The following is a 14,252-nucleotide window of genomic DNA, read 5'->3' as shown; positions in this document are numbered from 1 at the left end:
TAATGTGGCTTTTCCCCCATCATTTTGTTAATATGATATATTATTTTGGTTTGATTTTAGTATTTTGAACTATCCTGGCATCCCACGAATAAATCCTACTTGGTCATGGTGTTTACTCATTCTAATGTATGTTCTGTTTGCTAGCATTTGAGGACTTTTTGCATCAATATTCATCAGGGATAATTCATCAGGGATAATCATCAGGGATATCTCTGGCTTTGGTATCAGGATGATGCTGACCTCATAGAATGAATCTGGAATTGTTTTCTCCTCTTCCATTGTTTTGGAATATTTTAAGGAGGACTAATGTGTATTCTTCTTTAAATGTTTGGTAGAATTCAAGAGTGAAGCCATCTATCTAGTCCTGGATTTTGCCTTGCTGGATGGTTTTTGATTATTGATTCAACCTTCTTACTAGTTGTAGGCCTGCTCATATTTTGTTTCTTCCTGATTCAGTCTAGAAATATGTGCGTTTCTAGGAATCTGTCCATTTCATCTAGGTTGTCAATTTATTGACATACAATTCTTATAATCCTTTTTATTTCTATAAAATGAGTAGAAGTATTTCCCCTTTAATTTCTGATTTTGATCAAGTTTACCCTTTTTTCCTTAGTCTAGATTTGTCAATTTTGTTGATCTTTCTAAAGAATAAACTCTTGGTTTTGTTGATTTTTTTTCTGTTTTTTTTTTTAGTCTTATTTGTTCTAATATCCATTTTATTTAGTTTATTTGTTCTAATCTCCATTTTTATTCTTTCTATTATCTTTAGGTTTAGTTTGTCCCTTTTATTTAGTTTCATAATGTGTAAACTTAGATTTTTGATTTGTAATCTTCTTTTGTAATGTAAGCATTTACAGCTATAAATTTTTTTTATTGTCACTCACTGCCTTTGATGCATCCCATAAATTTTGGTATGTTGTGTTTTCATTTGTATTTTACTCAAGATAGTTTTCTAATTTCCATAAAGGTTTCTTCTTTGGCTCATTGGTTGTCTAAGAGTGTGTTATTTAATTTTCACTTATTTATGTGTTTTGTTCAGTTTTCCTTCTGTTGATTTCTAGTTTCATTTCATTATGATCAGAAAGATAGTTTGTATGATTTAAATATCTTTAAATTCACCAAGACTTTTTTGTGGCCTAACATATTATCCTTCCTGGGGAATGTTCCATATGCACTTGAGCAGAGTGCCTATTCTATTATTATTATGAAGCAAAGACTGTGAGTGTCTGTTAGGCCTTCTAGGCCTATAGTAATGTTAACATCATCTGTTTCCTTATTTATCTTCAGACTGATTGTTCTATCCATTGAAATATGGCATTGAAGTCTTTTTATTATTATTTTACTATTTCTTCCTTTAATTCTGTCCAATTTTGCTTCATATATTTCGAAGCTATAATGTCTTATAAAACCTTACATTTTATATGGCTATAAGATGTAGATATTTATTATTATTATATCTTCTTAGTGAATTGATCCTTTTGTTATTATATAATGTCCTTTGTCTCTTGTCACAGTTTTTACTTAAATTCTATGCTCTGTGATATTCGTATAGCTACTCCCACTTTATTTTTTGTTACCATTTTCATAAACTAGCTCTTTCTATCCTTTTACCTTCAACCTACATGTGTCCTTAAAGTGAAATTCTCTTATAGACAGCATATAGTTGGATCCTTATTTTTTTAATCCATTCTGTCAATATATGACTTTGGTTGAGAAAGTTAATCCATTAATATTTGAAGTAGTTAATGATAGAAAAGGACTTACTATTGCCATTTTGTTATTTGATTTCTGTATGTCTTATGCATATTTTTGTCCCTTACTTCCTCTACTACAGCCTTCCTTTGTGTTGATTTTTTTTTGTAATGATGTGTTTTGATTTCCTTTTGCATATGTTCTTTATGTATTTTGTTTGTGGTTGTCATGGAGACTACATACAACAAAAGTTATAACAATCGACTTTAAACTGGTATCAATTTCAATTGCATACTAATATTCTACTCCTTCATAGTTCTACCCTTTCCCATTTGTGTTGCTGATGTCACAAATTACATCTTTTTTGTTTTGTAACCATTAATATATATTCACAATTATTTTAACACTTTTATCTTTAAGTCCTAAAAAATAACAAAAAGTGGAGTTTCAACCCAAAATTATAATAATTCTGATTTTTGTATTTGTTCAATTACTTACCTTTACAGGAAAACGTTACATTTTTATATGGCTTCAAATTACTAAGATCAACTTGAAGAACTCCCTTTAATACTGCTTATAGAGTAGGTGCAGTGGTAAATAACTTACTTATCTTTGTTTTTCTGAGAGTAGGTTGATTTCTACCTCATTTTTGAAAGACAATTTGGAGTTGTTATAGGATCTCAGTTAACTTTTTTTTTTTCCTTTCAGTACTAAAAATATATTATTCCATTACCTTCTGGCCTGCAAATTTTCTGCTGAGCAATTCACTAATAATCTTATTGAGGATCCCTTACATGTGATAAGTTTCTTTGGCTATTTTTGAAATTCTCTTATGTTTTTTTCTTTCAATAGTCTGAGTATGGTATGTCTTGGTGTGGATATCTTTGAGTTTATACTACTTGGAGTTTCCATCAAGTGTCTCGTATTTGTATTTCCTTGTCTACCCTCAAATGTGTTTGTTTTTGTTGTTGTTGTTGTTGCTTATTTTGTTTTGTTTTGCTTTTATTTTTTCAAATAAGCTCACTGCCCCTGTACCTCTCTTCTCTCCTTCTAAAACCCCATAATGGGTATTTGGTCTGCTTCATGGCATCCCATAAACCGCTTAGGCTCTGTCCACACTTCTCCATTTTTTAATTCTTTTTGCTCCTCCTAATCAATATTTTCAAATGACCTGTCTTCAAGTTTGTCTATGCTTTTTGCAGTTGTATTTTTCAACCTTGTGGGGAAGCAGAAGATTTTCTCAAGTCTTTTTTTCAGTATGTACTTCTATTGGACCTGAATGTGTATGTGCTTATACATTTTTACCACTTCTCCCCATATACATGACTGTTTAAAAAAAATCTTAATTTACCTGAGTCTCATCCCTGTATCTCCTCGGAGACTTAGATATTCAATTGTATTCCTCTGCCCAAAATCTCTTGGACCTATGAACCCACAAGCCTGTGGTCCCTCTATAACTCACATGTACTACAGTACCCATTCACTGCTTTCAGTAGCCTCTAACATGAATCCAAACTATGCCTTGCAAGACAGAAACCCATTTCTTAGGAAGCTGCCATACACTGCCATAACACTGCAGACAAGTTCCATTATTTTTCTTCTGTCCTGAGTGAGAATCCAGGAATAGGACAGCTTCTTTTCAGCCATGCCACATGAGAGAAGGGGTGTGACAAAAATTAGCAAAAATGTGAAATTTCCATCCATTTCAGCCTTTTCTTGTTTGGACATTTACTTGGTTGTTGCAAATCCTGTATCTGGATCTCCTGCAAAGTGATTTCACTGTGTTTTTCCCTTTGGTGTTTCCAAGGGGGAATTAAGGGCCTGTTCCAATGCATATAATTACTGATACCTTCAAAGATGCTGTTGTTGCTAGGGAAATAAGTAGTTGATCATGCATAATTGAAATAAGGAACAAGATACAATCCTTCTTAAAATTCACAGCAGAAAATAGGACAAGAAAAGTAATAAATTTGACATTTTAAAGTGATCTTCTTCAGACCTGATAAGAGGCTATTGAAAAAAATAGATTTGACATTAGATAATCTATGAAATGCCTTTTGGGGGTGGTTGAAGAGGTAGTAAAAATCCAATCCCTAACCCAAAGTTAATAGATAAAATTAAATTTTCCTGGTCATGTTTGTGTGTGTCCTATTGTTTAAAAATTGGCTTTCAGAACTCTCTCATAGTTTTCTGAGAAATGCCCATTTTTAAATAAAAGATCTCTGTCCAAAGTAGGAAAGCAGTTTTCTCTCACTTTGTCTTTAATGTGGAGAAGAGACTTTCCCAGATGTTTCCTTTGTTTTTTGATCCAGTATGCATATTGCTATGCCAATACCATATTTACCTAATTTCCATAGATTCATCCTTTTTACTGTGACCCTGCTATCTGTTATTCAAGATTGTCTTGGCTCTTCGTGCAATTACCCTTTCATATTAATTTTAGGGTCAGGTTATGTTCATCCTCAGATGATAATTTTGTCATTTTCTCCAGAAAGATTATTAAAAAACTGGAATTTTATATGAAAAATTGTGCTGTATATGTATGATATATGTGCCCTATAGTATAATATATATTCTGCTGTAATATATAACAGATTTTTAAAAACTGGAATTTTTTCATAGATACCTTTTATTTTATTTTTTGCTGTCATAAATGCTATATTTTATAAAACTGTATTTCTAACTTGCTTTTTAGAGTTTAGGAATACAGTTGTATTTCAATAATTGATTAGAAACCTTTACTTTACTAGTTAATTACATATCTGTAAGTTATTTTAGATTTTCTATTCTATTGAAAAATCTCCAAATAGTGACAATCCTGTTTCTACTTTCCCAATTAGTATAATTCTTATTTCTTTTTCTTTTGATTTCATATGACCAGGCCCTTCAGTATAATGTCGAAAAGAAACAGGAATATTGGAATTGTTGTCTCCCTGATTTTAAGGCTAATGCTTCACACCTTTATCATTAAGCATGAAATGTATTACAGTTTTTACAACCTTTATCAGGTTTTGAAGTCCCTTCTTGTTTAAGGGGTTGTTATTGTTGTTATTGATGATGATGATGCTTTGTTGATGGTTGTTGTTCTTCTTTTGTTTTGTCCTGAGATTGTATAGGAGTTTGTTGGGGTGGGGAGATGTGGCAGAGAACTATGGAAATGATCATAGTTATTCTTATTTGTTACACTAGAGAAATTTCCTAATTTAAAGTGTGCTTGCAATTCCTAGAATAAACCCAGTGTGGTTATGATGCATTCTTTCATGTTGGATTCTATTTTATTGAATTTTAAAATCTATTTTATATGACATTGACCCATAATTTTAATGTCTTATAACATATATATTTGATTTTTAATTATTTTTATTTATTCTAATTTGTTATATATGACAGCAGAGTGCAGTTCAATTTATGTTACACAAATAGAGCACAATTTTTCAATTCTCAGGTGGAACACAAAGTAGAGTTTCACCATTTGTGTTCTCATATATGTACTTAGGGTAATGATATCCATCTCAATCCACCATCTTTCCTACACCTATGGCCTCTCCCTCCCCTTTGCCCTATCTAAAGTTTGTCTATTCATCCCATGCTCTCCTCCCATCCCCATTATGAATCAGAATCCTTATATCAGAGAAGATATTTGGCATTTGGATTTTGGGGATTGGCTTACTTCACTTAGCATTATATTCTCCAACTCCATCCATTTACCTGAAAATGCCATGATTTTATTCTCTTTTAATGATGAGTAATATTCCATTGTGTATATATACCACATTTTCTTTATCCATTCATCTTCTGAAGGGTATCTAGGGTAGATCCACAATTTACCTATGGTGAATTGTGCTGCTGTAAATATTGATGTGACTGTGTCCCTGTAGTATGCTGTTTTTAAGTCCTTTGAGTATAGACTGAGGAGAGGGATAGCTGGGTCAAATGGTGGTTCCATTCCCAGTTTTTCAAGGCATCTCCATACTGCTTTCCAGATTGGTTGCATCAATTTGCAGTCCCAACAGCAATGTAAAAGTGTGCCCTTTTCCCCACATCTTCGCCAACACTTATTGTTGTTTATATTCTTAATAGCTGCCATTCTGACTGGAGTGAGATGAAATCTTAGAGTAGTTTTTATTTGCATTTCTCTAATTTCTAGAGATGTTGAACATTTTTTCATATGTTTGTTGATTGATTCTATATCATCTCCTGAGAAGAGTCTGTTCGGTTCCTTGGCCCATTTATTGATTGGGTGATTTGTTGTTTTTGTGTTAAGATTTTTGAGTTCTTTATATATTCTAGAGATTAGTGCTCTGATTGATGTGCGTGTGGTAAAAATTTGCTCCCATTCTGTAGGCTCTGTATTCACTTCACTGATTGTTTCTTTTGCTGAGAAGAAGCTTTTGATTTGAATCCGTCCCATTTATTGATTCTTGATTTTAATTCTTGTGCTATAGGAGTCTTATTAAGGAAACCAGGGCCTAATCTGACATGATGGAGATTTGGACATACTTTTTGTTCTATTAAGTGCAGGGTCTCTGGTTTAATCCCTAGGTCCTTGATCTACTTTGAGTTGAGTTTTGTGCATGGTGAGAGATAAGATCTTAATTTCATTTTGTTGCATATGGATTTCCAGTTTTCCCAGCACCATTTGTTGAAGAGGCTATCTTTTCTACAATATATATTTTTGGTGACTTGTCTAATATAAGATATCTGTATTTATGTTGGTTTGTCTCTTGTGTCCTCTATTCGTTACCATTGGTCTACAAGTCTATTTTGATGTCAATACCATGCCGTTTTTGTTACTATAGCTCTGTAACATAGTTTAAGGTCTGGTATAGTGATGCCACCTGCTTCACTCTTCTTGCTAAAGATTGCTTTGACTATTCTGGGTCTCTTATTTTTTCAGATGAATTTCATGACTGCTTTTTCTGATTTATTGGAATTGTGTTAAATCTGTATAGTGCTTTTGTAGTATGGTCATTTTGACAATATTAATTCTGCCTATCCAAGAACAAGGGAGATCTTTCCATTTTCTAAGGTCTTCTTTAATTTCTCTCTTTAATGTTCTGTAATTTTCACTGTACAGGTCTTTCACTTCTTTGGTTAAATTGATTCCCAGGTGTTTTGTTTTTTGTTTTGGTTTTTTAGGCTATTGTAAATGGTATAGTTTTCCTCATTTCTCTTTCAGAGGATTTGTCACTGACATAGAAATGCCTTTGATTTATGGGTATTGATTTTATATCCTGCTACCTTGCCATATTCACTCACTAGTTCCAGAAGTTTTCTGGTGGAATTTTTTGGGTCTTCTATGTATAGAATCATCATCAGCAAATAGTGCTAATTTGAGTTCTTCTTTTCCTATCTGTGTTCCTTTAATTTTTTTTTTTTTTTTTTTTTTTTTTGTCTAATTGCTCTGGCTAGAGTTCAAGAACTATGTTACAGAGAAGTGGTGAAAGAGGGCATCCCTGTCTTGTTCCAGTTTTTAGAGGAAATACTTTCATTTTTTCTCCATTTAGAATGATGTTGGCCTGGCGCTTAGCATAGATAACTTTTACAATATTGAGGTAAGTACCTGTTATCCCTAGTTTTTCTAGTGTTTTGAACATAAAGGGATGATGTATTTTGTCGAATGTTTTTCTGCATCTATTGAGAGGATCATATGATTCTTATCTTTAAGTCTATTGATGTGATGAATTACATTTATTGATTTCTGTATGTTGAAACAATCTTGCATCCCTGGGATGAACCCCACTTGATTGTGGTGCACTATCTTTTTGATATGCTTTTGTATTTACTTTGCATTTTATTGAGAGTTTTTGCATCTGTGTTCATTAGAGATATTAGTCTGAAGTTTTCTTTCTTTGATATGTTTTTGTCTGGTTTTGGAATCAGGGTGATATTGGCCTCGTAGAATGAGTTTGGAAATGTTCCCTCTTTTTCTATTTCATGAAATAATTTAAGGAGTATTGATATTAGTTCTCCTTTAAGGTTTTTGTAGAACTCAGCTGTCTATCCATCTGGTCCTAGGCTTTTTGTGGTTGGTAGGCTTCTGATGGTGTCTTCTATTTCATTGCTTGAAATTGATCTGTTTAACTTGTGTATATCATCCTGATTCAGTTTGGGCAAATCATGTGACTCTAGAAATTTGCTGATGCCTTTGTAATTTTCTATTTTATTGGAGTACAAATTTTTAAAATAAGAAATTTTTAAAATTATTTTCTGTATTTCTGTAGTGTCTGTCATGAAATTTCCTTTTTCATCACAGATGTCAGTAATTTGAGTTTTCTCCCTCCTTCTCTTTATTAGCATGGCTAAAGGTTTATCAATTTTATTTATTTTTTCAAAGAACCAGCTTTTTGTTTTGTCAATTTTTTCAATTGTGTCTTTTGTTTCAATTTCATTGATCTCAGCTATAATTTTAATTATTTCCTGTCTTCTACTGCTTTAGATGTTGATTTGTTCTTCTTTTTCTAGGGCTTAGAGATGTAATGTAAGTTCATTTATTTGTTGACTTTTTCTTCTTTTGAGGAATGAAGTCCATGCAATGAACTTTCCTCTGAGTACTGCCTTCATAGTGTCCCAGAGATTTTGATTATGTAGTATCAGTGTTCTCATTTACCTCTAAGAATTTTTTAATCTCTTCTTTGATGTCTTTTGCAACCTGTTGTTCTTTCAATAACATATTATTTAGTCTTCAGGTGTTGGAGTAGCTTCTACTTTTTTATTTTATCATTGATTTCTAATTTCATTCTATTATAATCTGATAGAATGCAGGCTAGTATCTCTACTTTTTTGTATTTGCTAAGACCTGCTTTGTGGCATAATATATGGCCAATTTTAGAGAAGGATCCATGTGCTGCTGAGAAGAAAGTGTAATCGCTTGTTGATGGATAAGGTATTCTATATATGTCAGTTAAGTCTAAGTTTATTGATTGTTTTATTGTGTTCTGTAGTTTCTTTGTTTAGCTTTTGTTGGAAGATATATCGGTGGTGAAAGAGGTGTGTTAAAATCACCCAGAATTATTCTATATCTGATTTTGTTTACAGATATACTAACTTTATAAAATGAGATGAATGATATCACTTCTTTTTTCCATAGAAGAGTTTGACTAAGTGTGGAAAGCAACCTGTGAAGTGAAATGTGTAAGGACCTTTTCAACATTGAAGCCAGTGAAGGGGTAGATCCAGTATTTGGGAACTTATAGTGGCACTCGCACTATTAAGACCACCCAATACAAGTGAACTCCCCCTCAGCTCTTCCCTTAAAGGTCCTGCGCAGCAAGGGAGATAGGTGTGACCTGTTAGAAACTGAGACCCCTATCTGCCCTCACCTGTATCCTCTTTTGGAGAAGAACTTTCTATCAAATCTCTTTGATCTGTTCTGATATAAATAAACTGGGTGTGGGCCCTGTTCTTTGTCAGAAGTTGTACCCATCTGGTCAGATTGGCCCGTGGTTGTCCCCATTCTGAAACTATATTTCTGTTTTCTGTGGTTATTTCATAGTACTACTTTTCTTAGCTTTTATTTCTTAGCCAACCCATCCCTCTGGAGGAGAACCCTTTCCCTCACCATGCAGGATGTGAGCGAGAACTAAGTCTAATTCTTTGGATATTTGGTAGAATTTGTTATACAACTGTTTTGTGTGTGTGTGTGTGTGTGTGTGTGTGTGTGTGTGTATGGAAGGGGAGGAGAAAGAGAGTAGATTTATAATTGAGTTAGTTTATTTAATGTCCAAAGGAATATTCAAGTTTCTATTCTTATAAAGAATAATAGATTTACTGAGATATTATATACGTACCATAAAAATTCCTGTTAAGCATACAATTAATTGGGCAGTTTTTATTTGGTCATGGAGTTTCCCATTTTTAAGTTGGTTATTTCTTTATTGTTGAGTTGTAACAGTTCTTTTTTAATATATAGTCCTTTCTCAAATATAAGATTTATAAGTATTCTCTCCTATTCTGTGGAGTATCAGATTATTAATTCATATGGTTTTTTTCCTAAGAGTTTTTTAGTTTAGAGCTTATATTTAGTTTTTTGATACATTTTGAGTGAATTTTTATATATAATATAAAAGTTCAATTTCATCCTCTTGCATGTAGATATTCATTTGTCCCAGCCCAATTTATTGAAGAGTATTGCCTCCTCTGCTAAATTGTCTTCAAAATCTTGTCAAAATAATTGACCAAAAATGTAAAGACGTATTTCCAGACTCTTAATTCTTAATAGATTCTTAATGTCTAGTCCATATGTCTATCCTTACACAGGTACCACACTCTCTTGATTACTGTAGCTTTGTAGTATATTTCCAAATCAGAAAGTATGAGGCCTCCACTTTTTTTCTTCTTTAACAAGAATTTTGACTATTCTGGGTCCTTTGCATTTCCATAAGGGACACAAACAAACACACACACACCACACACACATAACATATATATCTGATATATATGTTAGATACACTTTGAGATCATTGTAATGGAATATTTTCTTTAATTATGCTTTTTAGGTATATTTGGTACTTTTTAGATATATTTGCCCTTTTTAAAATATTTTATTTAGAGATGGAGTCTCACTAAGTTGCTCAGTACCTCACTAAGTTGCTGAAGCTGGCTTTGAACTTATGACCCTCCTGCCTCTTGAGCCATTGGAATTACAGGCATGCACCACACATGCCAGACTTCCATAGGAATTTTAAGATCAGTTTTCCAATTTCTGGGGGGAAAATTCCAGATGAAATTTAATAGGAATTGCTTTGAATCTGTAGTTAAATTCAGGAGCATTTCTGTCTTAATAGTACTATCTTAATAATCTTATAATGCTACTTAATAGTACTGTCTTTCAATTCACAAACATGAAATTTCATTTTAGACTTATTAGCTCTTATTTAATTTCAACGATGTTTGTAGTTTTAATAAAGTCTTGGAATTCTTTATTAAATGTATTTCTAAGAATTACTTTATTTTTTAAAAAAATGTTTTTGTAGTTATAGATGGACAGCATGCCTTTATTTTATTTGTTTATTTTTATGTGGTGCTGAGGATTGAACCCAGTGCCTCACACATGCAAGGCAGGCTACTGAGCTACAGCCCCAGCCCCAAGAATTGTTTTCTTATAAATCATATCACAGATCAACTTGTTTTCTTCATTTCGTCTTTGGAATGTTCATTGCTTTATAAAAATTCAGTTCATTTTTGTTCATTGATCTCATATCCTGTAACCCTTCTCAACTTTTTATTTGTTCTAATAGGGGGTAGGGGTGATGTGTGTGTGTGTGTGTGTGTGTGTTCCATAGAATTTTTTGTATACAAGGTGATGTTACCTATGAATAGAGATAATTTTACTTCTTTCTCTTCTAATCTGGGCACTGTATCAATACCACACTCTTTCCTTGTTATTGCTTCATAATAGGTCCTATCTGGTAAAGTAAGTTTTCTACTCTTGTTCCTTTTCTTTAATAATGATTTGGCTGTTCTAGACTTTTCACTTTTACATATAAGTTTTAGATCATCTTATGAAATTCTATTAAAATTCTTATTAGACTTATAAAATTGGCCTTCGATTGAATCTGTATATTGCTCTGAGAGAATTCAAATATTTATGATGTTTGGTCTTCTTAGCCATGAATAAGGTATTATTTGTCTCTGAGCTTAGGTCATTTTATAAACATCTTTTAATGCAACTTTTATAAATTTTCTCCATAGTATTTCACATTGTTTTTTATTACCTTTATTCCAAGATGTTAGATACACTCTGAGATCATTGTAAATGGAATATTTTCTTTAATTATGCTTTTGGGGTATTTTTATGTTACTGATATATATGAATAAAATTGATTTTCATATGTTAATTTTATATCCAGCCAATTTATATCTAGCTGAACTCATATATTTTACAATTTGCAACTTATTTGGGGTTATTATGTAATTAATCATATTGCCTACAATAATAAGGTTACATTTAAGTAAACAAGGATGTGAAATAGTCAAAGAAGTAAACTGTGTGGATATTCAGGGAAGAACAGCAGGCAGAAGTAAAAGCAAGTACAAAAATCTTAAAGCAGGAAAGTGACTATGTGTTCAAGGAAGTCAAAGTTCCTGGAATGCTAAGCAAACAGAAAAGTGGTAGATGAGGTCAGAAGTATTGGACCAGATTATGTAGGGCCTTGTAGACTACTGTACAGACAAGTTTTACTCTGCTTTGGGCATCTGTGAGAGGAATTTAAGCAAAGGGTGACATGATTCAGGTTTTTGAAAATCCTTCTGTCTACTCTATTCAAAATAGACTAATAAAAGTCAAGAATTAAATCAGGGAGACATGATAGAAGGCCATTGCAGTAATTCAGGTGAGATGTTGGAGGTTTAGATCAGGGTGACACTGGGAGAGGTGGTTAGAAATGGCTAGATTTTGGGTACATTCTGAAGATAGAATCAACAGAATTTGCTAGATGTTGCTTAGGAAAAAAAAAATCAAGGATGAGTCCAGGTGTTTTGTTTTGAATCATTGGGAAAACATGGTTTCCATTAGTAAAGAATGTTTTTTTAAGAAGTTAGATATCAGTTCATAAAATGTCTTCTTTATAAGGCCTTTGAAAGAAATTTGAGTCAGCATTTGGTAATAGTTGCAATTTTCCAAAGAACTCACTTTTATCTTTGTTTATATCTAATGAGAACTGCAAATTATAAGACTGATTGCATTAGCTGCTCAAAAATGAAGAACCACATTTGTGTTCCTTATAAAAAGGAAAAATATATGTATCTTTTATTAACTTCATTAATCTTTGACCTTTTTTTTTTTTGCTTTCCTCACTATTTCTAATTTGTTTTCTTATATATTATAAAATATAAGTGCCCCGTTTGGGCACTCGACATATGAGTTGATGAACCCAACTATCAGGATGCATTCATTCTTATGGAATGAATACTGACAAATTACAGCATATGTAGTAGATTAGTAAGCTATACAGTATATTAGAAGATAATATGTGCTATGTGAGTGGGGAGTCAAACATGATGAGGGAGATTGAAGGTGAGGAGTGTGTGAGTGCCTGTATTAAATAGAGTGACCTGGATGGGCTACACTGAGGAAACGACATTGGTGCAAAGATTTGAAGGAGGTGAGGGTGTAGTGTAGCTGTCTAAGGTAAGAGCATGGCATCAGAGCAGCATCAGAGCAAAGGTCCTGAGGTAGGACATGCTTGGCAGGCTTAAGGAACATCGAAGAGGCCACAGTGGAGATGAATGAGTGAGAAGAGTGGTGACAAATGAAGTTAGAGAGGAATTGGGGTTGGGAGGCAAATTGCACAGGAACTGTTATTAGATCTTCAGCATTGTCTCTGTTGTCTACTGGGCACCAATTATAGTTCTATGTATGATTCGATTTGCATTTTAAAAGTATCACTCTGGCAATTATGCATAACTTTCATAGGAGTTAATGGTCATTTCTGCCATTTTAGGTATATTACAGCTAATACTGACACAGAAGAACAAAGTTTTCCAGGCACTAAGGCATTTAACACACATGTAGAAGAATTAAAGTTAGATGCCCTTCTTCAGAAGGCAGATCATTTACGTATGAATGAGTCTGGCAAGACGGAGAGTTTTGAACTACTTTGTGACTACAAAGAAAAGGTAAGAACTTCTGGGGTTGTGGCTCAGTGGTAGAGTGCTTGCCTAACATGTGTGAGGCACTGGGTTCAATCCCTGGCACCACATGAAAAAACTAAATAAACAAAGAAAAGGTAAGAACTTTTTGACAATATGTTGTTTTCATTTTTTTACTTTATCTATCATCTTATTTATGTTATGTCACAGTTCATATAATGTAAATGATTGATGTGAAGTTTTTTAATAAAATGACTAAAATTTTTTAAAACTTAAGTATAAGAGTTAATTAATAGGATATATCAAGATGGAAGAATAGAGAAGGTCACTTTCCTGGCTGTTCTGTGGTATGAAACCAAGAAAGTAGATAGGCAGTATTTCAGCAAGGTCAGTGAATATTAAAAAAAAAGGCAGTACTTTACTGGAATTTAATACTGGATAGTCAAAGCAGATCAGAGACTCAGGAGGTTGGTTATAGTAAAGTTAGAAAGAAATCCCCATGCCACTGCCACAGCCAGAGAGGTCCCCGTGTGAGCAAAGTGGAGGGACAAAGGAATTAAAGGAACCAGCATTTTTAGGAACCCTGAGACATGTCTGGGTATGGAAAGTTTATAGATCAAAAACACTGCCTGATTAAACTGAAAGGCATACTGAACAATATCCTCATGTGGCAAAGAAGCTGATTCTCTCCCTGTGGCATGTGGAAGACAAAGGAAGGAATAATTTTGCAGCCACTTCATGGGGGCCAGCAGCTGGGGGAGAAAATTCCTGATAAACCTGAGTTTGGCCTGAAATACAAGTCTTGCAAACCCACATTGCACGACATAGAGAGTGCCTGTGTGACCAGGAAAAAATCAAATGTGGAGAAAGGTTTACACAGAGGAATATTGGTTGTGGAAACCTACCCAGCTCTCCCTTTCCCTGTCCCAATCCAGCTGCTTGCAGATCAGCTGGGAGAGACGTGCCTG

General features: G+C 33.4%; 1 protein-coding gene across 7 annotated transcripts in view; it reads left to right on the top strand.

The window, feature by feature from the left end:
- RMDN2 (regulator of microtubule dynamics 2) overlaps window positions 1–14,252 on the top strand; it is a 102,428-nt gene that overhangs the window by 30,804 nt on the left and 57,372 nt on the right. For all 7 annotated transcript variants that reach the window (XM_081264092.1, XM_081264091.1, XM_081264089.1 and 4 more), the window contains one exon: window positions 13,137–13,311. In XM_081264092.1, coding sequence (XP_081120218.1) covers window positions 13,137–13,311 — 175 coding nt within the window. The remainder of the gene's footprint in view (window positions 1–13,136; window positions 13,312–14,252) is intronic.

This window comes from Spermophilus citellus (genome assembly GCF_964194105.1).
Source record: "Spermophilus citellus genome assembly, chromosome: 13".
NCBI lineage: Eukaryota > Metazoa > Chordata > Mammalia > Rodentia > Sciuridae > Spermophilus > Spermophilus citellus.
Note: the sequence above shows the minus strand (reverse complement) of the source record. Positions and strands in the feature narration are given on the sequence as shown.